We start from the raw sequence: 26580 nt of genomic DNA, 5'->3' as shown, positions 1-26580 counted from the left end.
CTTGTGGATTTATGTATGCGCGAGGGTATGCTTGATTGTTAAGTTTGGGAATGTGGTACGATAATGGCTATCAAAAGTGCGTTCAACTGCCAGTGAAATCAATAACTAGTTCAGATCGCTTTAAAGAAAATGAAAACGGTCTACTCTACCCCAAGTCTAAACTAAAGCCCCTTACAGCGCGCCACCAGCCCAAGCATCAAACCACCTAACCGCTGGTAAAAAGCGCCCTCCTTGCCAAACTTCTGCTGGGGATCGGAAACATTCCCTCGTACACCAAACCCGTGAGAGGTGCCACCATACAGGGTGAATTGGTACGGCTGAGCGGCGGTAAGCAACAGAGCCTCCATCTCGGGGCGCCTCTCGGGCGGCATCATCACGTCGGTTTCTAAAGGGAGGGATTGTTAACAAGAGAACCCATAGAATTGACAATTCAGAGGGTAAACGGCGAATAAAAGTCTTACCAGCGGCAGCAACACTGATCGGACCCGTGATAGCCAAAATCTCAGGATCCTCCAGCAGACTCGGGTGGGCAGCAAAGCCCACGTCAACGCCGCCAGCAGCGAGCACGCGGAAAGTGTACCGACCGCCGTAGCAGTAACCGGTCGCCGCGATCTTCTCCACGCCGGTCGTCTTGAGGTAAGCCACTGCCTTGGCGAGGATGGGATCCGTCGCGTTGGGCCCGTGCTTGAGCGTGAACTCAGTCGCGTTGAAGCCGGGGGTGTCAAAGTCCAAGGGGGCCGGCTCGCCGTCGAACATGTCTGGCGCAACGACCAAGAAACCCGCTCGGGCGAACGAGTCCGCTAGGCTGTGAGGATGATGATGATGCTTAGTCACTGTTTTCTCCGGTTGATACTCCTATAACAAGGCTTGACGGTGGCACCCATGGCGTCCCAACGTGCTTGTTCGTTCACACTTGGTACTTACAGCTTGTTCTGGGCCAATTGGATGCCAAAGACATCTGTGAGATACAAGACACCCACTTTTGGGCTCTTACACGACGGCTTGGAGATGTAGAGATTCACTGTGGAAGACAGCAGCCCGTGTTAGCGCGCTGCTTCGGCTCTTCCCGACTCGGCAAGGAAGCACGGTAGAATCTGACCTCCGTTGTACATCTTCTCGGTCCCCACTGGCTCGCCCGTATGGGCGATGATTTGAGGATCATCCCCGTACGAGCAGCTCTTGGCACACACAACCGAGGCAACCGAGCCTGCGCCCCAGAGGAACAGCGTTGTCAGGGATGTTCGCATTCTGGGTGTTGATTGGGGGGGAATGTCTCGGAGGAGTGCGAAGAAGTCAACAATGGGGAAGGTGTTTTGTTTTTTTGCGCACAACCCCGCGATGGAATCACGATCTGAGAAAGCAAAGCCACGGTTCAAATTACCATGCTCCCACGCGTTCACTGCCGTGGGGGGACATCCGTGAATTATACCCCGACCCCCCCTGTTGGCTGTTGGTTGATGCCTCCCTTGTTCATCGCGAAACGAGACAGGCCTCGTCGATAGCGGCGTTGCAATCCCAGCGACCTTGTATCCCGCGAAGACCAGAATCACAAAAACGTGCTGACGGATGCAACAACCTCGATTCCGCGGAGCGGGGTTTGAGGAGGACGAACCCGGCGTTGGTGCGTTGACTTGGAAGCGGACCAATGATGACCATCCTTCACCCTCCACTTCCCGCCCCTTGCGCTCGTTCCCCCTGCCGCCCCATGTCGAGCTTTGAAGATTCCGCCTCGGCAAGCGAGAGAACTTTCAACAGAGCAACTGGGGGCCATGAGAATGACGATGTTGCCTTGAAATTCTGGGGAAAGTTTGTCCCGAATCGTTGCCATGCAGCTGAGAACACAGGGCGGCAGGGTTGCTCTGGAGGGACAGCTGGGGGGGACTGGATAATATGGAACTTCAGCAGATCTGTTGGCTACCGGGTAAGCAGGCAGTGTGGAGAGAGGGCTGCTCGGTTCTGCGGTTCGCCACATCAGCCGCATCCGAGCGAGATTGCACACCCTTTCGAGTAGAGACACAGGCCTAGACCTTCTTCACCGGTCCGATGCGATGCAGTTGGTTGAGTCCGTGTTCTTCTCTATGAATACACGCCTCGCCATGTGAATCCGGGATCCCCACTCAAGCTCGAATCTCTCCATGACCAGATTTTCGGCATTCGCTAACTAGGTACCGACGGTTCCCTCGGTCGATTTGACGCTCCGGTTACGCATCCTGTCGAAAACCACACGGTCGGATCTAGCAAGCCGGCCGCTGAGGCCACGGGACAATCATGGCCTCTCAAGGACCTCCGCCAGACCCAGACGTCCCCGCTGGTACCGTTTTTGAAGCGTACCCGCTCGCCCCCGTTGGCACATTCCTGGGCATCGCATGCATCACGACGGGGCTCCGCATCTACTGGAGGATTAAGCCAACCTGGCGGATTGGCGCTGATGACTACACGCTCGTTTTTGCTCTGGTAAGACCCACCCCTCCCCGAAGCTAAGCCTTGCAGCGCTTGCTGGTTCCGTCTTGGGTTCGAGGACAAGCTTGGTCAAGAAAGGTTCCCGTTGTGGAATCGATATATGTGGCTAACACATCTTGGCAGGTCCTCACTATTGCCTGGTATGGGATTGACGTGGCAATGTACCATTACGGCCGGGGCATCGAGGGCTTTGTCCCAGACCCTTGGACTATGGGCCCATTGATCGTGGCAGACGGAGTGCTCTGGGTGTGGGGGCTCAATGTGATCCGTATCTCCGCCGCCTTGCTGCTTCTCCGGCTCAAGGACTCCCTGCCGTGGAAGCTGGCGCTCGGGACTGTCATCACCATCCAAGCGTGCATGCTTGTCGTGGGCACCACCATGCACCTCGTCATGTGCCAACCCATCTCGGCTCGGTGGGCGCCGACACCAACAGCAAAGTGTATCCCTGTGCCAAACTTTATGATCTATGGTTATGTCTACAGCGGTAAGTCTAGTTACCATCTTTTATCGTTTCGACCCGGGCTCACCCCCTATCACTAGCCTTCACAATAGCGTCCGACTTCACCATCTCAATCCTCCCCATCACCTTCATCCGCAACCTCCGCCGACCGTTCTACGAGAAATTTCTCATTGGCTGCCTCATGACCGCGGGGATGGGCGCCACCGGCATCGCCGTCGCGCGTTTATTCTTGATCATGGGCTATCTCGGCAAGGGAACAGCCAGGATCAACGCCTTGCAGGACTTCCTCTGGGGTATGGAACTAACCATCGGCGTGTTGGCGACCTCCCTCCCAACGCTCAAGGCGCCTGTGCATGGCTTGCTGCAGTCGTGGGGTGTGCTGCGGTCCACCAGCAGCAGCAGTGACATGTCGCCCGACAGTTTCCTTGACGAGCTTACCAACGGGACGCATGTTGAGAACCAGATGCGGCAGTGGAACTCGCTCGTTCATGGTCTTTCTCCCCGAGTGCCGGACGAAGGGGAATCGGGGAGCTCGTTGGAGAAGAATGCATCTGTTCAGAGAAGGGATCTCGGCTCGGCAGGGCGCTGACATGGAGGAGGGCATCTTACGAATCATGACTTACCTGTTAATAATTGCATGTCTAATTTCATCTGTCTTTAAATGGACTACACAGGAATTACCTATGGCTACCTTCCACACGACCTCGGCGCCGTCAAGTTTGGTCGATACATAAGGTATGCCCACCAGAGTTCGAAGTTCCTCGACAACGGCTGGAACAAGCAGGTCTGAACAGCGGAAATTGTATTTCCCGATCCACGCGATGGCAATGTCGATTGGCCAGGGTTTAAAGAACGCGGTGGTCATCGTGGTCTCCTCTCATACCACGGCGTCTTCGAGTCTGGCATTCGCCTAGAGTACGCCCTGAACCACAACCTACGATTGCACCTTGGAGGAAACCAAGTCAGTTCTGAACAACGGCTGCGCTGGGCTATCCAGGTTGCCGAAACAATCGGATTGATCCATGACGCTGGTATCATCCACGGTGACCTGACCTGCGCAAACATTTTCCTGGATGCCAACCTCGACGCCAGAGTGGCCGACTTTGCCGGATCATCGATAGATGGCTCCCCGATGCTGGTCGTCGTTACCGAGAGCCACGAATTCCCAGGGCCTCTGTCGTCCATCCGAGCTGATCTTTTCGCCCTCGGCTGCGTGCTCTATGAGATGATCACAACCGGCAACCCCCCTTACAAAGAGCTGGAGGACACGGAAATCCGTGCTCGGTACCTAAAGCAGCATTTTCCGGAAACAACATCCCTCGGGGCGGTTGGGGCCGTTATTGAGAAATACTGGCGAGGGAGCTTCCCTGGAGCCGGGTCAGTTTTTGAGACTTTGAAAAGTACTCCTCGCAGCGCAACCAAAGTGTGAAATCTGGACGTCAAATAACACATAAGCGTGGCTACCCTATGTAAGGAAGTCTAGACAGTTTCGTTCTATGAAAGACAACGAGGACATGTTCCGCCGCCCGGTTTGACGCTATCTGTATACCAATTTCGTTTTCACCCTTTCGCAAGGGTAGCGTCTGTATATAGATACAAACGTACCTAGGTACCTACCTATCAGATAGGTAGGTACCTAGGTGATCAAGATAGGTCCTAGCTTGATTTCCTTGTTTCTTGGCCACTTGAGCGATCTCCGTGGCGAGTTTCTGTAGGGCAAGTTGAGCCGGGCAATGGTACTCAGGTTCGTGCCAGGCCAAAAAGGTCCATGGTGGTTGGGAAGCTTGGAGAATATCACATGGGTCTCAAGGGGTTATTAGGTACCTAAGTATTCTCCCAATAGTTAGTGAAGGAGACCCCTAAAGCGATGACATCATTTGGACCCCCTCACTTTCATCCGAATGCCCGGCTAGTTCATTCCGAGTTTGTGCCCAAACTCCAACCCACCTACATGTACTCAAGCAAGCTCTTGACTGGAATTCAACAATTCACTTATCAAGTTGACTTTCACAACAAACCCACTGTTGGCATCCTCAACTTATCACCCGCTAACTTTCACCGTTCCTGTCACTTGAAGGTTCAAGATGAACCCCAACCCCCTCTCGGATCGTGGAAAGGCGCTTGAGGACCAATGGATCAGAGAGAAAGAGTGGGCCGATTAATTCTTTTTTGTCTCTTTACATTGAGGAGCTGACAGGTCGTAGAAAACAAATGGCCAAGGATAGAGCAGCAAAGAAGCAACAAGAGGCCAAGGATAATACGGACGCCGGCAGCAAGGGACAGCAGCAGGCTGGACAGAGACAGAGCTGAGAACCATATTAGATGGACATACTTGGGGTTAATCGACGAAGGGATTGGAGAGGCCTTCTTACATCAGTGGAATCGAGCCAAGCCCGCTGCTCTATTCTCATTTTCATGATTACTATCAATAAATTTACAAAGCGTGAGCCAGCAAATTTTCTGTCTTGCATATTTCATCCAAATTCATAACGCACACCACAACAACCCACTGGGTACCTTATGTAGGCAGGTAGGCATCTGCTGTCAAAACACCGAAGATACCCCTATTGGCGTCTGACAACATCACACCGCCCCCCCAACGTCAATTCTGCCCATCTCAACCCACTGAACTTCCACTCCGGGGCCTTCTTCCTTCGTACTTGATCTCAATCTCTTGCGTCTGCACAATCATCCCTTCTGTTGCCCCTCCCTCGGGCGGTGTACTCCGGCCCGAGACACACACTAATACCCTCTGACTGCTGTTGTCGGGTTGAATATCGGGTGGTGCCGGGGCGGCGTTATCTGTCGGCGTTCCCGAGCCCCCTGTCGGAGACCTAGCTCGTGGCCTGGCACTTTTCCCAACGTCCCACACAGCTCTCCAGGTCTTGGGGGCCGTCTGACTACGTCTCAAGTCGGACTGGTTTGGGGCTTGTGTGTTGTCGTCATGCCCGTTTTCGGCAGGGGCGGCTGCCTCAACCACAACCGGGTCATGGGCAGCCTGTTTCGCCGTCACGCCGGTGCTGTCAGACTTGGGATAGTGGTAGTTCTCTAGCCCGAAGGTTCCGCTGATCTCGGTAGGCGTGGCGTCCCGCAGGTCGCGGAAGAGGACGCGCAGAACCGGGATACAGGATGCCATTATGGTTGTGGCAATCTCGGCTGTGGCCAAGGCTAGCAAGTAGCAACCGTCATCTTCGGGGGGAGACCATTAGAACACGTTTGAATACGTAAGGTACCTATGCAAAGAACGAAGATGGGACAACTCACGAGTAAAGTTCTTGGATCCCATTTCGCGAATATGTCCCGACTTGACAAATGAAGTTATCCCGGCACTGCAAACCACACTTGTTAGCCAAGAGTCCACATGAGAAACACGAGGAGGACTCACAAAACCCCCATACTCATCGCCACCACGACCCCCACCTTCTCCTTCTTCCGCATCCTCAACCGCCACACCAAAAACCACGGCAACAACGCAAACACCACATCACACACCCCGGACAACACGGCCGAAAACACCGCATACCCGTTACTCACCCCCAACTCCCAACACGTCCCCACCACCCCCGGCCGCCAATTCTTCTCCACTGGCTGACAACGCACCCACACAAAAACCGCCTGCAGCCCCATGGTCACGTTCATCGCCACCACGACGGCCGCCAGCGCCCACCGCAGCCGGTCGCGCGTCAGCCGCAGCAGGGTGATGCCGAAGGCCGTCTTGCTCCATACGATGGCGAGCACCGTGAAGGTGGAACCTAGCCCGCCGCCGCGGAAGGCGATGAGGGGGTGGTGGGAGGTGGGGATGTCGCAGGGGAAGTGCCCGAAGCCGAGGTTGATCACGAGTTGGCAGAGTGTGCTGGAGGCGAGGAACATGGTCTGGTGGGGGAGGGGGGAGGGGGGTTAGTTTTGGGTTTTGGTTTTGGGAGGGGGGCTGGGGGGTGAAACTTGATGAGGTGGGGTGGTTGTTGATACGGTGAGGGACATAAAGGGGGGGACATACCCCAGCTGATGATCAGGACCAGGTCATCCCACCAGATCCCGCGCGACTGCCATATCTTGCAGTAGATGCGCAGGACGATGAAGGCGGTGGCGAGCGCGAAGAGGGCCCAGATGGAGGCTGCGGTGCCGGGTCCGATGGTGGGCGCCGGGCCGGTCTCGAGCCCCGCGAGGCGGCGGGCGCAGTAATCGTCTGGGTCAAATTCACCGTTTGCGGGGAGGCCCGGGGATGATGGCGTGGGATTGGGTTCCTGGCGGAGGTCGAGGAGTCCCATCACTCCTGTGGTGTTTGGGGTGGGCGTTGGATGTTCTAGGTTACGTTAGGGCGGACCGTAAGCGGCCAGACTGAGCCGGCCTCGTACGTACCTGATTGTATCGAACTTCACTACAGCTCAACTCAATGGCATGACGTCGACAGGTACAAGATTATCCGCACCACTAGTGGGCACTTGGGATCTGTCCGTGTGAAATTGGGCTCCACCAGCTGTCTCACTTAAGAACGTACGTACAGTGAACAGCCTGTATTGAGTACCGAGTACATGTATCCTGGTGATCTGCAAGATGTTTTCGGGTATCAATCAAATTGACGGAGCGGCGCTGAGTGACTGAAGGCTGTGGAGTTGGAAGCTTGTTTCGACACGAGTGGATGGGGCATGAAAGGGTCGACAGAGAACATCAAGATCAGAAGTTGGCGAGTGATAAGAAACGGAATTGTCTCATATCAAAGTTGCCCGAGTTTAAGTATGCTGCATCGCGACATCAAAGACATGACCCGACATGACCATGCAAGCCGAAAAAAAGTTCGACCAACAGCGCCGGAGTCGAGGCCGTTTCGTGGGGATGGTGTTGTTTGTGGCCTTCGCCTGACCGCCATGGCAACCCTGTGCTTGCATTCCTTCAAATGGTAGGTCAATATGCCGAAGCCGTGGCTCTCTAGGGCGATGTGGCGTCAAACATAAAGACCATCTTACCCACAATTGGCTCACGGCAGTTGAGTTTGCTCATTTAGGCTTCCGTCAAGTTTTTCTTTCGATCTGGGATCGGCGATCGTGCTGATTGTCTGCCAAAAAGGGGCAGAGATGCAGAAGATTCGCAACGGCATGTCCGAGTTGGTGAAGAAAGGCCTGATGTTTCCAGCCATGCAACCCTCCTTGCTGTGCTTCACAGCGCTGTTTCCCAACGTGGCACGGCAGACCGCCCGGTTTTAAGTTGAAGGCAAGTCAGTGCCGGATGCATGGCTTCTTGCATCATGCCGTCTAAGTGCCGAAGTAAGATCAGCAAGTCCAACGGTTGACGCGCAGAGTTGTTTGGCAACGAGGTTTGAACCCTCCGGGGAAAACTACGTCGGGACGATGGTTGCCCAGCTGTTTCACCCTTGCTAGTTCTGTGGGTTGCCCACCGGCATGAACCGACCGAGGGGGAAATGTCCGTCTTGATCGTCCCTCCGCGTCAACCCCACCGAATCAACCTAACAAGCAAGCTCCTTGACGCTGTTGACACCCGGAGGCCCTCCGCTGCACTGAGACTTGATGCATGGACCATGGCCCCTAGCTATTACTACCACGGACCGGGCCGAGCTCGGATACCCGGCATGCCCCTGGGGCCCGAGAAGCTGAAATCTCTACGAATTTGGTAATTCTTCGTATGATCTCCCCACGCACTGCTGTGCCATGAACATGAAGGAATATGGCCGGGCCGCCTTCCACTCGTCGTGTGCACGGACATGGCACAGGCGTCTGAATTCTCCCTGGACCTCAACACTGGTGGCTTTATTATTTTATTACCCACTCTGCACCCTCTCTCCCCTGAGTGATTTGCTCATCGTTTTCTGTTCGGGGCCGCCAAGTCCTTCCGAGTACCAGGTCCCCTCGAAGGATGGCGCAGATCTTCCGCGGTTTCGCTTGGAGGATGTGGAGGATTACTTATTGGCCCACTTGGTTGTCAAAATGATTGGTTCGGGATTTCTGTCTCCTGTATCTCAAACCACGTTTCCAGGAACATCGGCAGTCCGGTTGACAGCACCGTCGGCTGAGTGTCGTCTTGGGTTACACTTGATCCTGGGCTGACGACGTCCTAGCCGCGTGGCATTGCCGCATGGATAATTGCGTAGAATGTTCCGTGTGGGGGCCCAGAGCCGAGGAAACCTAATAAAGGCATCCAAGTTAATAGGTTCCCGAGTCCCTCTGCTCCCCAGGGCTCGCCCAAGCAGCGTACCAGCTTCCAAAGTAGGGTTACGTTACTCGGCCTGCACATCACCAACATGCGGCTCACACTCGCCCTCTCTACCACGGCAGCCGTCTTGGCCGCCGCCGCCCCGCATGCCAAGTGCAAGAGGGCCGCCCTCAACGAATGCCTCGAGGCCGCCAAGGTCCCGGTTGACGAACCGGATTCGGAAGACTGGGAGCTCGACGTCAACCCCTTCAACCAGAGACTGCCCTACCTCCCCGCGGCCATCGCGGTCCCGACCACGGTCGAGCAAATCCAGGCTGCCGTCCTGTGTGCTGCCGAGGCGGGCGTCAAGGTGAACCCCAAGTCGGGCGGGCACAGTTATGCGTCCTTCGGCCTTGGCGGCGAGGACGGCCATCTGGTTGTGCAACTCGACCGCATGAACAATGTCACGCTCGATACCGAGACTCAGATTGCGACGGTCCAGCCTGGCGCACGTCTCGGCCACGTTGCGACGTTGATCTATGAGCAGGGCAAGAGGGCTTTCAGCCACGGAACCTGCCCTGGGTACGTTTATGTTTATCGCGGGGGACGAAATCTGTTTCGCTGCGTTGGTCTCTAATGCTAACCTCATCACCATAGCGTGGGTGTGGGCGGGCACTCGCTGCACGGTGGTTTTGGCTTCAGCTCGCACTCTCACGGCCTGGCGGTGGACTGGATCTCCGGCGCGAGCGTCGTCCTCGCCAACGGCACTGCAGTAAACACGTCCGAAACCGAGAACCCGGACATCTTCTGGGCCCTTAAGGGTGCCGGATCCAACTTTGGCATTGTCACGTCCTTCCAGTTCAAGACCTTCGCCGCGCCGACAAATGTCACCGTGTACCAAATTCGGCTGCCCTGGTCGAACTCGTCGGCAATCGTGAAGGGCTGGAGCAACATCCAGGAGTGGCTCGGAGCTGGCGGCATGCCGGAGGAGATGAACATGCGCGTTCTCGGCGATCGCTCCGGGACCCAGCTGCAAGGCCAGTATTTCGGCAACGCCACTTCGCTGAGGGCCGCGATCAAGCCGCTCCTTGAGACCATGAATGTGACCCTGTCGGATGTCAAGGAGACAGACTGGATGGGGGCGTTCGAGAACTACGCTTACAGCTCCGAGATTGACATCACCCGCCCGTACACCCAGGTATGGGCCGTCTTTTAGATCAATACTCCGCAGTAGGAAACTAATACCGGTGAACAAACAGGTCGAGACGTTCTACTCTAAGAGCCTGGTCACCCCCGCGCTCCCTAAGGACGTCCTCCAAAACGTGGCCGACTACTGGACCAAGGTGGCGCGGCTGAACACGCGGTCCTGGTTCATCATCATCGACCTGTACGGGGGGCCCAACTCGGCCATCACCAAGGTGCCCAAGTCGGCCGGGTCGTACGCGTACCGCGACCCCAAGAAGAACCTGTTCCTGTACGAGCTGTACGACCGCACCTTCTTCGGCGACTACCCGGCCAACGGCTTCTCCTTCCTCGACGGCTGGGTCGGCAACTTCACGCAGGGCCTCGGCAAGGACTGGGGCATGTACGTCAACTACGCCGACCCGCGCATGAACCGCACCGAGGCCCAGGACGTCTACTACCGCCAGAGCCTGCCGCGCCTGAGGGAGATCAAGAAGCAGATCGATCCGACCGATCTCTTCTACTACCCGCAGGCTGTCGAGCCCGCCGGTCCGTAGACTACGATTGGGCGGTTATGAGGATGCTGGGTGTGGGTGCCTAGATATTCCGGGTATATGTTCAGGAAAGATGTATATAAGCCTACAAGACTGTATCTATGTAGATTGTACAAGGCATAGATTCTACGCTACCCAGACCGAATCTCTTTTAAATCGTCATGTTTCACCGCTGGACATAGAGATGGGCCTTGGTACGCCGCTCCCTGTATGATTCAAGTTTACGTCGGTCGCGCACCTAATGAGCCCACTTTCTGTCAGTTAGCCTCGAGGTGCTCCACGCTTTCTTATTTTTCCGTGGTGTGAGTTGTAGTGCGTATTACCTACCTCCGGGAAATTGATGGCACCCGTGACGCTCCGGCGAGCCCGCATCCGGTCAGCCAGTAACCCAGGCGCCAGTGCAATGCTTTAGAATTTCCTCAGAACCAGTGCGGTGAAGTCAATCACGGCCGACTAAGTGGGAGAAAGTAATAGCCATTTTCCTTCGCCACGTACCCGGCGATATGGGGGGTAGGTATATGAAGAACAAATTGACAGTGGAGCTATCCTCCGGACAAGACTGTGCCTTGGGCAAGGTGTGGCTGGATGGAGTTTGTGCCACAGTTCAGGGGCTTCACCTGACTGTTTTGTTTGTGTTGACAGAAAACCAGCGGCCACAAAAGTAGGTAGCGACAAAACGGAGCAGAACTTATTCTGTACTGTAGACGCGGATATAAAAGAAAAAAAAGAAAAAAAAAATGTTAGCGCTGGTGAACGGGAGCCTTTCGCTAGAAAACGCTGCGCTCTACCGATCTTGAAAATCAACGCTGGTGCCCGAAGGCGAAAGTGTCTTCAGGAATTGTTCTTTATAAAGGAGCCCCCGTACGCACAGAGCTCGCGGGCTGGCAACTTGTTGGATTCGTAGGCACTTGGTTACGAGTGATTGATTGCTCTCTCTGGGGCCACCCTTGAATCGGGGGCCCTCTCTGACCTTGTAGGCTCTCCACAGCTATTTGGTGCGGGGAACGGCCTAATAATTGGGCCGTGTGGGCGTCAATGGCGCCCACCTGCCTCTTGCTCAGTACAGCAAAGTTGTGACAACTGAACTTTGGGCTGCTGCTGCATGTCGCCGAATTCGTCATGATCGACTTCTGAGGGTTAGGGTTAGGCAATCCTCCCTCCCCCCTGAACCGTTGTTTGGGCGATCCGAGACTTGGGACGGCGGTGATAAATTGAAGGCTATCCTTCCGTTCTCAAATTCATGTCTATCACGCACACAGTACACTTGCACCTTCTAAAACCATGTTTCTTTTAAATACAACCGCCTGTTCAGTGCATCAACAACCGTAACTTATCGATCCAACCCCTTCCACCCCTCCCACCCCCTTTAGCACTACCCCTCTACACACCACCACCCCCAAGCCGCCCCCCAGCTCCCCACCCACAGTACCTACACATCCCCCGTCCCCTAACAATCCCCCACCAACCCCCCCCTCAACACCGCCACCTGGCCCTTACACGGGCACAGCACCGTCCCGTCCCGCAAGACGCGGCACATGCGCAGGCCTACGGCCGTGACCCAGTCGTGGGGCAGGAAGAAGTGGCGCCGGACGTCGGCGGCGGCGCCCCCCCGACGGCGAGAGCGTCGTCGTGCATACCCACAGCTGGCGGTCGATGAATACCAGTCGGCTGTCGGGGAGGATGCCCAGGGCGTGGGAGAGTGTGCGGGTGAGGGATGGGGGTAGCGGGAGGGGTTGGATGGTGGTGGGGTTGGAAGGGGGGGTGGAGGTGGGTTGGTCTCCTGGGGTTGGGGAGGTGGTGTGGGAGTAGATGGATTGGGTGGGGAGGACGGTGAAGTTGTAGATGGGGCGGTTGTGGTGCATGGTTGTTGTGCGTAGGAGTAGGTAGCGCAGGGAGTGGCTATCAAGGATGGTGTGAAGTGTGGCGGTTGGGGGGTTGTTGTCGGTGTCGGGTATGGCCGAGGATTGGGGTAGTTCAAAGGGGATGGAAGCTCGCTTCTCGAGGTTATCCCAAGAGAAAATTGACGCTGAGCTCGCGGAGACGCAGATGAGGCTGTCAAGCTCGGAGGGGTGTTGCTGCCACTTGGTCGGCTCATCGTTGTCTGGAAGCTGGCAGTCGGCCAGGACCTCCCCCCTGGTATGCTGAGGACCTGACATTTCTTCACCCCACATATGAAGAGCCGAGTCCCTGTGCCGTGGAAAAGAAGATCTCGGGACCGCCCACGTTCCGCGGAAGATCTCTTTTCGATATAGACAGGCTCGGTCACGACCGTCCTTTCGCCAGTATAGTCGATTCGCACAGATCGGACGGTTGTGGCCCCGTTGGTCAGCGAGTAGGCCAGATGATCCTGCTTCGGGCTCCAAGCAAGGTGCTCAACCCTCATCTTGAACATGGTCTTGGCGATTTCCTTCTTCTTCTTTCCGACGGTGTCGTATATGTTGATGGAACCGTCTTCGTTTGCGTGCGCGATCAAAAGCCCACGGGATGCTAGTTGGCCGGGTTCAACTGCCGTTATTGCCGGCTTACTCTCGGCGTGGCTCTCGGAAGCTGGGAAGGAGATTGAAGTGCTCAGAGTATCGCCCGTGTCGGACCAGAAGTCGTCAGATAGCATTGCGCTGTCGGTGTCACTAAGTTGCTCAGCCGCTGAATCGCCAAGCCTTAATAGACAGTTCGGCTCCCAGACGTTACAGTACGACCCGCGGAGATCGTAGAATCTGAGATTGTCGGGGCTGAAAGTGATTTGGTTGATGCGATCCTCAGAGCTCAGTTTATAAATGAGAGACATGGAAGCGACATCAAAGATCTTGATGGAGCCCCCAACGTCCATGGTAACGAACACCTGGCCGTCCGGGCTGCATGCGAGCCCGTGCGGAGCAAGTCCGGCTTCGTCCTTGACCTCGTCGTAACTGTCATCTTCGGGGCTCCATTTGAAAATCTGGCCGTAGATACCGATAACCTCGGTCCCGGAAGGGTGCCAGACAACCTTATTGTCGCCCGTGTACGAGTTTGCGGAACCGTGCCCGTGTCTCGATTTTTTCCTGAGGCGTGCGACCATTTGGGGGGGATCGACGGTCCATATGGAAAGAGGGAATGAACGATAGGCAACAGCGATTTGTGTGCAGTCGTTGTTAAATGCGACGCAGGACGGCGTGCTAAGAAACGTGCCCTCGGGAACCCCTGGCTCATCGAGCAATGTCGGGTCGAGCTGTTCCCACATAGGTGATGTTTCCGTTTGGCGCGTCCGGAGCGTGTACACCCTTCTTTGCTCTGAGATCATCATTAGGGCGTCCTGTTCATCAAATCTCAAGTCGATGGCGCGCTCCTGTCGCGGATTCTCGGTCGAAACTTGGGGCGACCAATCTGATACCTTCCACACGAATGTTTTAGACAGAGAATAACACGCTAGGAGTGAGCCCGAGTTGTTGAAAGCCAGCTCCCAGACGTGCTCGCCCAAGAAGAAAGTTTTGTGCTCTTCGAAGAGCTTCGTGTCCCAGATGTTGATGGTTCCCCTGGGCTCGTCACTTACCACGGCGAGGTATAGCGGTGAAGCGGCAAAGCGAAGGGCCCTGCCAGATCCTCCTGACACGCGCGCAAGGCAGTCATCCCATTCTTCGTTTGAAATTCCGGAAACCGAAAGTGTCGATGCGGGATTTCCATTGAACTTTTGGTAGACGATGGAGGAAGTTGGGCTCAAGGCGGGGATGCATTGATAGATCAGGGGCTGGTGACTCGGAAAGATGGCGGCCAAACTTTGCCGCCAGCTTCATGAGGTCGACAGCCCATGTCTCAAGCAGGGACAGGTGCGTTAGTCGATGGAGCATAGGCGACTTGTCCGAGTCGGCCTTTTTACGCTTTCTCACGTACGCTGTGAGTCTTCTAGAGGCGCCGAAAAGCTCCGAAAGATGGCCGCTCATGGCCAAATATTGGACCCAAGCCAGTGGATAGGGACCGCCAAAGAATCTTACAAGTGCGTCGAGGACGTTATCAGATTCTGGGGAGCTGCTTTCGAGGTGCAGTGCCCACGAGGTAGATGCGTACAGGAGGAATCGGGGAATCTTAAGCATCTGAAGCTTGCGCCTCAACCCCTTGTCGCAAAGTGTTGTGAGGCATTTGATAAAAAGCTCCTCATTACGGCTCTCGGCGTCTAGTGTGAAGAGGCGTCGTTTGGTCTTTTTCAGATACTGACGAGCAGAATGGTGGACCAGCGTTACTCGTCCCTGCGGATTGACGGCAACGAATTGCCCGCATACTTGGCTGACGGCGTGATTCAGGTCCATAATTGAGCTCAGCTCTTGAGGATAGATCTCCCGGAGTTCTTCGACAGTGATCGGAGACTTTGAGTACATAGCCCAGGTGAGCAGGACCTTTGCAAGTGCCTTGTCTTCGTCCAGTTCAAGGTCGAAGATGGCATCTGCCATGCGATCGTAAAGCTCTTGCATGCCATCTGGCGTCGATTCGAGAACTTGCTTGACTTGCTCTTCCCGATGGCAGTTTACCACACGTTGAATAACAAGGCTAGCCCAAAGAAAATTGCCTTGTGCCCGGGAGACGATTTCATCAACGGCTGCGGCTTTGAAATCGTCACCCGACATGAGGTAGTCGATCTCTTGGGTCACCATAAGACGAATATCGCTCCGATTGTCTGGCAAGGGCATGTCGATAATCTGCATCTTCTTCTTGGCTAGTTGAAAAGCTTGGTTAATACTGGCGAGCGGTCGGCTGAAGACGAGGACCCGTATTGGCGTCTTGAAATCGGCAACGCGGGAGATAAGTTCGATGACGCGTTTGCTTGATTCTGCTTCATCCAGTCCATCAAACGCCCAAAAGATGTTCCGTTCCGTCTTGATGCTCGCGAAGATGGAGGTAAAAAGCTTATCCCATACCGTAGAGGAGTCTGCGCTGGAGAGCTTAACCCCGGACACGGCGAGGCCGACTAGGGCTTTGCGGAATTCGGGCAGTTGAAGAGCAGTCTGATACGCCAGGGAGCGCACCATGTTGCTTGTCGATTGCTTGGCACGCTGGCCATGCTTGAAGAAAAAATATGAGCAGTAGTGGCCGTCTTCAAGGAGACGCTCAATGACAAAGGAGCACAGCGTGGACTTGCCACCGCCCGGTTGTGCATGGGTCCACAATACCCGCCGCGATTTTGAGTTGCGCCAATTTATCACCTCATCACTAGCCAGGAACCCCTCGCAAGTGCCTTGTTTTCTGGCAGAAGTACCAAAGCTGAGGTCCTCTTCGGGTGGCCCGGTTACGCCCAGAAGGCTCGCCAAGTGCCGTAGATCCTCCTTGGAAGCGACATCATCGACTGGTGTAAGAAGTGAATCGGCAATGCTGCGAAGTGCCCCGACTACCGAAATATAATTCGGGTCATTGGGGCCGGTGAATTTGCAGACGTTGTGATGGTTGGCGGTGAGCGGTGTTGGCGTCTCATTGGGATATCCCATGACAGCGGTTGGCTTGTCAACGACCATGAGAGAGACTGGGCCGGTGGTGGTGGCGAGAGTCTCGTAAAAGGAGAATATTTGCAACTTTGAGGCATGATGCCGGAAGGAGTCGTTCAACTCATCAATTGTCGGACTTTTCCTCGCCAACTGCGTAACGTACTCCTTGGGAGAGTGGCCGAAGACCGAAGTCGAAAGTAGTTTGTTTAGCGTTTCAGCAAGATCGGTCCCGCGGTGGGGGGTTGCTAGAAACAAGACGGCCTTGATCATGGAGACAATCTCACTGAATTCATCGCTCAGGTGTCCTTGCACAAAGGCCTTCTTGAAAACCAGACCACCCATGGAATGTGCAACGATAACGATGGGCACTTGACCTAACCGTTCAGCTGTACTTTCGCCATACTTCATGCGGAACAGGAGGTCGTTGGCAAAATCACCAATCGTATAAGAGGCCTGCTCCTTTTTAGACGAGAAATGCGTGTTGTAACCAAATGTGAGAATCCGGGCAGTCGGCAACTCGACTGGGAGCCACAGCTTTGGCCAAAGGTTATCGACATCTCGATCGCGGCACCACGTTCGTAAGCTTGTGCCTCCGAGACCATGAATAAAAATTACATCAATCGTGCGTTCTGGCGGACTGTGTAGAACGACGAGCCCGAATGGATCTTCTCTGCGGTCCTGCGAACGTTGTCGCCGGTGAGGGGAGTACAGTTGAGCATGAATGTCGGAGAGTGCGGACCCGCGCCGCGCTGGCGCAGGAGCATCGGTGTCCACCCGGAGGGTCCGGTCGGGGAACAAATGCTCTTGAGGCCGGTCAGATGCTGGTGGTGGCTCTACCGGAGCCGAGGTTGATCGTTCATCAACGTATGTTGGTGCGGAAGACGTCTGAGACAGCACGTCATTCGAACTGGCGGATCTGCTTGATCTGAAACGTTTCCACTAGAGGTAGGCTGTCATCAGCAATGTCCACGAACGGTTAAGGGGCCAAGAGAACGGCGCGGCTACCATGATGAATCCGTCGGAGGCGAGCTGCCTTCACATGAAGGACGCTACTGGCTACAAGTAGACCGGCGTGGTGTGACTGCTCATGTGTCGAGGATTGAAATCGGGAGGATCCGGCGGGGAATCCGCGGCAATGGACTCCGTCAGCCGCTGGTGTCAAAATCCAGCCTTGTGCCCCCTGAGCCACTGACCAACAAGGGGGGATCGGCAGGATGGTCTTCACCCCGCCCCCAACCACCCCTGTCCTGCATATTCCACAATCCAACGAGCCTGTCACAAATGCTGCCGAAGCGCCCACAGGTTACTTCGACTCCTCCCGGGGTTTATGAGTTCAGAGACCTCCGAGATTCAGCATATTCTTCTGTACCTGCTGAGTTCTTTTTCCTTCGTCCATCACCGAGTCTCACAGTCTCACACCCGCTTATCCACCAACAAAGTCCGCCCCGGCCTATCAAATACAGCTGCTTCAACCATATAAACCGTGAAATAACGGTAAGTTACCCGCTATTATTTTCTTAACGATGGCTCTGCCGAGTGTCATGTCTTCCTCGAGCTGTCATCTAACGGCCCTTCCCTCCCTCGTCCGTAATTCTGCGGACTCAGGAAGGAGCCGTTGTCTTGAGTAAGACTGCCGGCAATTGTCAGCTAAGTGGATGGCTCGTGAATTTTCCTTTTGTGCGCAGCTAGCTAAGTTGACACCGACAGCCAGACAAAAACATGGCTGCGAAGCTAGACACCGCGATCATCAACGGTACGTGAAGCGTTGACGGAGTCCTACTAGTTAGTCCCTGGTGTTAACCGGGAACTGTTTTTTGAAGTGCTCCCAAAGGAGAGCAAGATCCTTGCCGTTGAGCAGTATGGCACATCGAGCTGGGCATCGACCGCGCGAGTAGACACCGAAGCCGCTGATGGAACCAAAAACAAATACTTTCTCAAGGTAGAATCCTGTTCCTAAGACAAGCGATTGAAGCACGGCTAACACGGTTTGGGGGGGCAGATCTTGAGAGCAGCCGATGCGGACGAACGAGTCCTTGGCGAATACATGGCCATGTCCGAGATTTACAAGACGATGCCGACCATCGCGCCCGAGCCCCGCGGCTATGGAAAGTGCAACGATGAGGAGGCGCACTTTTTTGTCTGTGATTATTTGCCCATCGACCACGAGCTACCGGACCCTGCGCGGTTAGGCGAGAAATTGGCCGAGCTTCACCAGAAGAGCGTGTCACCTACGGGGAAATTCGGCTTCCACTGCACGACCTTCGATGGCAAGTTGCCGCTCACGACGACATGGGATAGCAGCTGGACGTCCTTCTTCACCCGTTTGATGAAGGACGTGTATAACCTGGATGTCGAGGTGAACGGTTTCTGGCAGGAGTTGGACGATACCATGCAAATCACGTTTGAAAAGCTGATTCCCCGACTTCTTGAGCCCCTTACCGCCGAGGGCAGGTCCATCAAGCCGTCGCTGATCCACGGAGACTTGTGGGAGTCCAACATTGGAACCAACGTGGAGACGGGCGAGATCTACATCTATGACGCCTGTGCATACTACGCCCACCACGAGAAGGAGGTGGGCATTTGGAGATGCGAGCATCACAAGATGCACGAAGACCACTACCGGGATGAATACTTCAAAAACTTTGAACCCAGCGAGCCAGTGGAGGAGTTTGATGACAGGAACCGGCTGTATTCTGTTGAGACGCTGTTGATTAACTCGGCCCATTACCCTGGATCAGTGACGCGGAGCCGGGCTCTTAACGAGCTGAACTTCCTCATCAACAAATACCGCGAGGAACTGTAGGCGGCTTCGTCGCTGGGTTGCGAATGTGGTGTATACAGATTGAATTGTTTCTAGGTAGCCTTCAGCGTAAATTGAGATCATCGACCCTGAGCCCTGATATTTAAGCAGGGCGTGGGCGTGCGTGCCGCCATTTCAGCCCTTTGAGCTGAAGGAGAAGCAACATCAGAAACTCAAGGAAGAGGGTAGCCCCGAAAAGCAGAAAGCTCCATCCTGGTCCAATACTTGTCATTGATGCATCGAGGGCGGCTAGGCAGGCGGCTGCCATCTCGCAGCGAACAAAGTTGCAAGCCGCTTGTGCTGTTGAGGGGCAGTCTGGGTGGAGGTCGACGAGAAGCGTGTTGAGTGCGGTAAATACCCCTTGGATCGTTAGACCGATAAGGAACTGTAAAACCAGCGGGACGGCCATGGTTACTCGTGCCTGAAGAGTCCATCCGTAACCCATGACGAGTAACGCGCTCAACGCAACGCTCCAGATGACGTTTCGTAGCCTCGCAAATTCGATGGGGAAGTCCTTCAAGTCGGTCTCCTTGCTTTCGACTATGCTGATGCCGTTTTGTGCCGCCGTCTTTTTGTAGCTGAGATCGAGTAAGCGCCCTGTCGCAAAAGCGCTCAGGGCAACTGCAACACCGAAAGGGATGTACACTAGGCCAGCGACCAAGCCAGAAACGCCGTAGATGTCGACGAACAAGGTAGACAAAGACGCCTGTAAGCAACAGTAGACCGTGTAGTTGATTCCGTATGCAACCAGAACTATGGCAGTGCTGGGATTTCGAAGCAGTTTAAGGGCGGTCAGTGGATTCGGGATCTTTCGGCGTTCTTCCCGCGTTAGGACTTCAGAGGTACTGTCGACCACTCGCTCCTCGTTCGGCGCAACAAGAGGGACCAGGGGCTTGTTGATGCCTTTTGCCGAGCGACTTCCATTAGCAACAATGCTTCGGGCTGTTTCCGGTAGGAAGAGGGCCATCGTGATTAGGCAGAGCCCGGATGCCGCAGTGAGGAGCCAGAAGATAGATCGCCAGGTCCAACGAAGCAGGAGCAGACCGCTGATAACTGGACCCAGGCTTGGGGGGGTGTTGAGGCTGCGAATACAAGTTTGTTTAGCGGTTATGATCTCTTGAACATCGGGCGGGCGACGTACAAGAACGAAATGATGCCAGAGTAGCCCCCTCGCTCAGCAGGCGTAAACAAATCCCCAAGCACCCCATAGGCGATGGAAAAGGTGCCCGAGATGCCGGCACTCTGTAGCATTCGAAGCACAAAGAGTAAAACAAAATGTGATTGTAAAGCAAGACCAATGTTTGCGCCAAAATAGACGGCTAAGGCCACCAAGAACACCGGGCGTCGCCCGAATCGATCAGCGGCATCGCCCATGATAGATGGGAAGATGCCGGACATGATGAGGTAAGATGTGACGGTCAAATTGACCTGTTGGACGCTCACATCAAGATCGGCTGCGAGGAAAGGGATAGCAGGGAAATAAATAAAGCTGCTGATGCTTGAGAACCAACCGCCGAGGGCCGCCAAGCCGATGATGGTGTTTTGTTGCCATGGCGAGAAGACAGAATATGGTTCAGTACATTCGTCAATCGGGAGTGTAATTGAGGATTCTGATATGGGCTGATTATCGGCCGTCTTCATATCGTCACTCGTCAGTGGCGCAGCGTTTTCGAAAAGAAAGCTTGATTCCGTCGTGGTTTGTTTAAGTAAAGGAGGTTGGCATCATTCCAAACGAGGGGAATATGCATGATCCCGGACCAGTTGCACCAATGAACCCATCTCGAGCCCCGAGCCCCTGACCACCATACTGGCTCGGGTTGCTTTTTGTCTCCCTTTCCATCCGACAATCACTTCAATCTCTGCGCACAATTTTTGGGCCCAGTCGTTTAAATCTTCCCCTCATCAACTCATCAGAACCACACCATCACCACACCATCACCACACCAACCCTCGGCTCAATCTTAATCTACGCGCCTATCAATTTCTGCCGTGGCGATGCATGACAGATGGGCTGCACGGCAATAATGGTAAAGGATTAAATATTACGCTTGATTCGGGCATTCTACCGTCTTTCTATCCCTGACCAAATATAGCTAACCGCTGGTGTCTGAGAAGTTAGTTAATACAAACTCGCTCGAGGATTACATAGACATGAACTATCGAAGCTCGGCCCCGACTCTTTCAGCTTCCCCATCCCTCTAGTTCATGCTAATGTTCCGAGCGCCCCGGTCCCCAAACACTCAAATGACAGGTAGAAATTGTCTGGACCATCGCGCGTATGATATCGACAATCGTCCTGGTCCGTAATTTTGGTAAATCGTCTTTTGTTTTGTCAGGTAATAATCTACTGATCCTGTTGATTGTTGTCTCGTACTGCATCGTCTCTTCCAAGCCGGCCCGATGGATCAGGTGAGCCGCCAGAGGGCCGTATTCAGGGTAGAACGCGGGAAACTCGTGGGGCAACATGAGATTGTGATGCCCGACCCGCCCCAACCATCTCGGGGCAACGTAGCGCGAGTCGTGGAAGTAAACCAAGGGCTCGTGGTAGATGTTTACCAGCAAGCACCGATTACATGGCCGTCTTGTGATACCAGGGTGGCATTTATTGCAACCTCCGTTGTTTGTGGTCAGAGGCATTGGGCATAAGAACCCAAAATGCCGGCAACAAGACCAGCGGGTGGGTGTGAGGCGTCGCAGATCGAAGCATAAGCCGCCGAGCAGGCCCAAAGGAGTTTTGTCGCGTCTGTAGAGAATACTTGTGTGATCCTGGCTGCAGTTGCAAGCATCTTTCGTGGAGGTCTTCTCTGGGAAGACCAAATATTGCCCCCTTGATGGTAGTTAACGCGTAATAATCCGCATCACCGCCGTGAGGGACATGTATTTCGTGCTATTGCCGCAGGGTGCCCTGGCCAAGACTTGTAAAGCTCAATCGTCTGTGGTAATGGGGTGAGATATAACAAGCGGTTTTCCCTATCTGATCGTTCCTCACGACACCCTCAAGCGGAAGCCAGGCGCTAAAGCCCTCGATTTTCCTCAACCACCCCTGCTCACCATCTGGGTTGCATTCGGTCTTGCTACACCGCTAGTACACCGGCTCGATGTAAAAGAGCCTTCTTTCAATTTGCGGTTTCTCTGGTTCGGGATTTGGGGCTGGGAGTGGCACGTGGTGTCGTTTTCTTCTTCTGGCGGGCGCCATCGCCGTTGGGGACGTGGAAGTAGAGAGCTCTGGAAGCGATAAGTTTATTGTCGTGGAAGAAAGGCGGCCTGGATTCCAATGTGATATTATCTCATGCGTTGATTCTTGATGCCTGGCGGAGGTGGTGTATGGACTTTGATGACTCCAAGCGCCTGGCGGTCTGAGATTGCTGTGAAAATGAGTTCAAGAGCTTCCGCCTCAGCATATTGAAAGGAATTTACTGGTTCTACCCTTGATGTGGGAAGCGGTAGCAGCAACCCTCGAAGGAATTGGAGGCAGTTACAACTTCTACCTGAGCAAACAGTCAACGTCACCCTCCAGGTTAGGTGCGACTGCTCACAATCTCCCGCGCCCGCGCTTCTGCCACGCCGCCTCCTACCCTTCCATGGCGGTTTCCAGTTGATCCGATCCCGGACTGACCATGATTCAAGATCATACGCACGGAGAAACCCGCCATAGAGCGCTGCGGAGGTTCAGCCTCTTGATGATAGGAGAAAAGAAAACTGTCTCCTAAGGTTTCCTCTTTGGTCGGTAATGGGGGTAGGTAGGACTGATGTACGGCCTCTGTACAACCCGAGGGTAATAGGTAGGTACCTAGGTAGGTGCCTAAGGTAAGCTATCCCCCTCGTGACTTGACAAGTGCCACGACAAACCGGCGCACGTCATCATATGCCCCCATCTGAGCTGGTTGTAGACCTCACCACTTCAATTTTGGTGGTGGGTTTCGGTGAAAACTGACTTGTTGCAGAATTCGACTCAGGGGCCTCATTGGCGAGTTTCGCAAAACAGGAGGCAGTCGGCACCCAACACATTCCCGATTGGTCGGAACCAGAAACAATGCGCCCAGCCCTGCTTAGTATCCGCTCTTACCTGCCGTGGGCCTCACTGCCCCTAGGCCTCACTGCAGACCTGAATCACAGATGGGGCTGCGTGTCGTATTGCCTCGTTATCGGCCTCCAGGAGTCTTACGAGGGCCTTGGAGGCTGTAGACCGCGCTCATGGGAATGCCTCCAACATGGCGCCTACGGCCTCATCGGCGAGGTGATGGCGTCTTTGTATTTGAGTTGCGGTGCTCGCAGTCATGTTGGTATCCGAAGCTCCTGTTGCCAAGGGCCACCGGGGAGAGACAAGCCGTCCCGCTCTTGTTGTTTGTTTGACTGTTCCAGCCTGGCCCGGCATCGAAAAAGGTATGCTCCTTTGCCTCCACTGTGCCGTGACTATTGTAAAGTACCAGTCACCGACGCGTATTGAGCCAGATCTAACTCGTCTAAGATTTTTGCCACTGCCGTCTAGGGGCGCATCAGTCCTGGGAAGCACGTCGGGTACCCAAGCTCCTGGCCACTCGGAGAATAGCTACCCACCACCCTGGTCAAGAAAGTAGTGAAGATGCCTCCCCACTCATCCTCTCATGGGAGGCCCAGACATGGGTCTCGGGCTCCTCAAGCATCCAATCCCGTTACCGCGGGTTGGAACCCAGAGCAAGGGACCATCGACCCGCGGCTCTTAATTCCGCAACACCCCCCCGCGGATTTCTCAGAGGTTGCCTTGGCAGAACCCTCTTATTATGTTAGTACGCCGTTTCCAGTATCTTACCGAGATCCGTCTTCCTCGCCTTGGTCTTTCCCCACCCAACAGCCTTACCAGGGGCCGGACCAGCAGAGCCCTTGTTTATCGGTCTCAGGGGTCTCCAGTCTCGCCGCAGGTGTTTAGCTACCTCAACATAGAGACATGGGTGATTGGGATGCCAACGATACGGAGGCCAACCCGGACTTCGATGCTCACTTTTCTGATCTCGCCATGCCCACCGCCCCGAACACCGACACGCCTACGCTATGGCCCGACCAAAACGCCTCGATCGCCCCCCAGCCCACCCTGACTGGTTTTGGAGCCGCCCAGCCGCCAGACTTTACTGACCCTCTTGCGGCTCAGGTCAACGTCAACCCACCACCTCTCGAGTACGGTCAATACCATTATGATCCGGCAAGCCAGTCATACTGGGCCCTAGACAGCGGCTCTGGCCAGCCGGGACCATCGTCCGGTCCCCCTGCTCCCGACATGCCTTTCGTGTGCGATGAAGACGGTTGCACGAGAGCCTTCGAGCGTCAATGCGATCTCGAGTGAGTCGGACTTTCCCATCCTCTTTCTACTCCCATCGGAAATCCCTATCCCCACAACGAAGCTGACATGCCCCTCCCATCCCAGCAAACACCAGAACAACCATTTCAAACGTCGAAGGTGCGACATCTGCGGCACAGGCGGTGCAGAGAACAAGGACCTCTTCCGACACATGTGGACGCACCATCCCGACGAAGCGAGAAGGCGTAGGCTGCCCAAAGAGGAGGACCGGTGCTATTGTGGCTATTCGGGAAGGAAAGATAATGTGAAGCGGCACAAGGATACCCTCGGTCACCATCAGCGTTGAGGCAGAGCACGGTACACAAAGACCGGGCACAGTGTGCTTGACTTGTGTATCTGCGTTTTTGGTTTACATTTTTGTTGACCAGCCTCCTGACGTCGGTTCCCGTTGTGGAGGGATGAGGATAAATGGTGGGCGGGTTAGACTACTGGGATAATATGACGATATGACGATACGACGACGGCGCCGCCGAACATCCGTGTACCGCTAGGTGAAGCTCACGGGGAGCTTGGAGTGGCTATCTTTAGGGTTACGTGCTTGGTTAGGTCCTTCTTCAGGGTGGGTAGAGGGTAGAATAGATGGCAGGATGCGGTATCTCAGTGGGAAGGAACCTTGCTTTCGACAGGTCAACGCGGCGACGCAACTCCCCACAACCTACCTACAGCTCTTCCCTTTCATTTCAATGTCAGCTCTCTCTCCCGGTCTCTCCCTTTGCACATACAGACGCTCTTTTGTCCCTCCGCTACCAAACGTTTCGTGGCTGCTCCGCGTGGCCCCTGTCGTCCTCCACCAAACCCATACGCCAATCCGGGCTAAGCGCCTATTGCATCCATGTTGTCACATGGTGATGCTGACTGGAGGGTGTCGACAGCGGCTACCACCGTAACTGAGCCAACTGGGTTGAAGCCGTATATGTTGGCCAGCCCGGCTCATATGACACGGTTGGGCGTCACCGAGCAAGACATTGGGTTTGATAGACTTCGACGGGGATGCTGTCCGGGTCCGAGGACGTCTGGGACTCGGAATTGTCCTCTGTGAGTTTGTGACATATATATGTACTGTTACTGCAAAACCTTTCCGGCAGCCTTGTCTTTTCGGATTGATATTGACGATGGGTCAGGTACCTCATGGTCGTACCCATGGTTGAACAGGGAACGCAAGACAAGTCGTTCTTGTATTTAGGGTTATCTGCGTTACCAACGGCAGCAGGGTTCTCTGGCTATAAGTAAGTTGCATTCCTTGTTTTAATGATCGCCGATATAAAACTGGCTCAAAAACTTAATACATATTTATCCCCGTTGTTATTCTCTGGGATATATTCACGGCTTGATCTTCACGGTGACCACAACTCCCCACCCTGTCATACCCTCCCACACGCCAAAGTCGTTCTCCCACCGAAACGTCACTTCCTCGGCCCTCACCGTCATCTTGACCTGGTCATCCTCGTCAACCGACCCCGGACTCGACAGCGCAGGCGGGGATAGGCGGCGACAGGGCGGGGGACGTCTGCTCGGCGGCCTTCTTACGGCTTCCTCCCAGCCCAAAGCGCCCCCACCCCGTCTTTTCCTTCTCGACAGCCTTCCGCTCCACCACACTCGCCTGGACATGCCGCCTCTGGAGGTTCGGTTCCGGCCTGAGGTACGTCGCCAGCCGGCGCGCCATATCCTCGTCCGTGAACCACCACTCACTTCCCGTCCCGCCCAGCCTTGGGATTCTCAAACGTCTCAAACCGCCCCCATTCCCCAAACCCCGTATCAACCCGCTCCCTCAAACTACTCGTACTCTCATCCTCAATATCCACGCCGAGACGGCCGTCCGCAAGACCGAGCTGGACATCGAGTGGGTCTCGGCCGAGGTCGTCCTCGTCACCCGCAAGACGGAGCTCAATCGCGATGTCGAAATCTTCTGCATCGCAGCCACGCGTCGGACTGAACTCAGGACGAAGACCTCAAGCGCGAGGTGCAGATTAAGCGCGCCTCCGCCGAGATGGAACGTCTGCGCGCCAGCGACGTCGTCAAGGCCACCATCGCGCGCGAGGCCTAGCAACAGGCCGCCTACGTGCACGCGTACGAGGTCGAGGCCGAGGCCAAGGCCTACTTCGAGAAGGAGAAGTAGCACTCTCGAGGCGGGCGTGTACCAGCCTGAAGATCGACACGGACGCCGCCGTCTACAAGACCAAGCTGGACGCTGAGGCCTGGGAGCT

General features: G+C 55.0%; 8 protein-coding genes across 8 annotated transcripts; 4 read left to right on the top strand and 4 right to left on the bottom strand.

Moving 5' to 3' along the window:
- Positions 1 to 161: 161 nt before the first annotated feature.
- Positions 162 to 1247, bottom strand: CHGG_02333 (uncharacterized protein; the record flags this gene model as incomplete). The annotated part of the gene is made up of 4 exons (XM_001228848.1): positions 162 to 385; positions 462 to 805; positions 925 to 1021; positions 1100 to 1247. The coding sequence occupies 4 exons, from the start codon at positions 1245 to 1247 to the stop codon at positions 162 to 164; spliced, it is 813 nt and encodes a 270-aa protein (XP_001228849.1).
- Positions 1248 to 2268: 1021 nt separating this feature from the next.
- Positions 2269 to 4349, top strand: CHGG_02332 (uncharacterized protein; the record flags this gene model as incomplete). The annotated part of the gene is made up of 5 exons (XM_001228847.1): positions 2269 to 2454; positions 2584 to 2944; positions 3013 to 3411; positions 3595 to 3704; positions 3918 to 4349. 5 exons carry the CDS (start codon positions 2269 to 2271, stop codon positions 4347 to 4349), a joined length of 1488 nt encoding a protein of 495 aa, XP_001228848.1.
- A 944-nt stretch (positions 4350 to 5293) lies between these two features.
- Positions 5294 to 7787, bottom strand: CHGG_02331 (uncharacterized protein; the record flags this gene model as incomplete). The annotated part of the gene is made up of 7 exons (XM_001228846.1): positions 5294 to 5342; positions 5662 to 6076; positions 6185 to 6249; positions 6306 to 6793; positions 6937 to 7164; positions 7423 to 7467; positions 7725 to 7787. The coding sequence occupies 7 exons, from the start codon at positions 7785 to 7787 to the stop codon at positions 5294 to 5296; spliced, it is 1353 nt and encodes a 450-aa protein (XP_001228847.1).
- Positions 7788 to 9173: 1386 nt separating this feature from the next.
- CHGG_02330 (uncharacterized protein) lies at positions 9174 to 10803 on the top strand (the record flags this gene model as incomplete). The annotated part of the gene is made up of 3 exons (XM_001228845.1): positions 9174 to 9646; positions 9722 to 10262; positions 10324 to 10803. The coding sequence occupies 3 exons, from the start codon at positions 9174 to 9176 to the stop codon at positions 10801 to 10803; spliced, it is 1494 nt and encodes a 497-aa protein (XP_001228846.1).
- A 1490-nt stretch (positions 10804 to 12293) lies between these two features.
- On the bottom strand, positions 12294 to 17252 carry CHGG_02329 (uncharacterized protein; the record flags this gene model as incomplete). Its single annotated transcript, XM_001228844.1, has 5 exons — positions 12294 to 12958; positions 13024 to 14167; positions 14327 to 14561; positions 14665 to 17183; positions 17250 to 17252. The coding sequence occupies 5 exons, from the start codon at positions 17250 to 17252 to the stop codon at positions 12294 to 12296; spliced, it is 4566 nt and encodes a 1521-aa protein (XP_001228845.1).
- Positions 17253 to 17963: 711 nt separating this feature from the next.
- Positions 17964 to 19047, top strand: CHGG_02328 (uncharacterized protein; the record flags this gene model as incomplete). Its single annotated transcript, XM_001228843.1, has 3 exons — positions 17964 to 17997; positions 18065 to 18183; positions 18244 to 19047. The coding sequence occupies 3 exons, from the start codon at positions 17964 to 17966 to the stop codon at positions 19045 to 19047; spliced, it is 957 nt and encodes a 318-aa protein (XP_001228844.1).
- Positions 19048 to 19147: 100 nt separating this feature from the next.
- CHGG_02327 (uncharacterized protein) lies at positions 19148 to 20011 on the bottom strand (the record flags this gene model as incomplete). Its single annotated transcript, XM_001228842.1, has 1 exon — positions 19148 to 20011. One exon carries the CDS (start codon positions 20009 to 20011, stop codon positions 19148 to 19150), a length of 864 nt encoding a protein of 287 aa, XP_001228843.1.
- Positions 20012 to 23077: 3066 nt separating this feature from the next.
- Positions 23078 to 26568, top strand: CHGG_02326 (uncharacterized protein; the record flags this gene model as incomplete). Its single annotated transcript, XM_001228841.1, has 6 exons — positions 23078 to 23427; positions 23965 to 24357; positions 24443 to 24561; positions 25249 to 25411; positions 25498 to 25602; positions 25917 to 26568. The coding sequence occupies 6 exons, from the start codon at positions 23078 to 23080 to the stop codon at positions 26566 to 26568; spliced, it is 1782 nt and encodes a 593-aa protein (XP_001228842.1).
- Between the last annotated feature and the right edge of the window lie 12 nt (positions 26569 to 26580).

This window comes from Chaetomium globosum, genomic scaffold (genome assembly GCF_000143365.1).
Source record: "Chaetomium globosum CBS 148.51 scaffold_2 genomic scaffold, whole genome shotgun sequence".
Classification (NCBI taxonomy): Eukaryota; Fungi; Ascomycota; class Sordariomycetes; order Sordariales; family Chaetomiaceae; genus Chaetomium; species Chaetomium globosum.
Note: the sequence above shows the minus strand (reverse complement) of the source record. Positions and strands in the feature narration are given on the sequence as shown.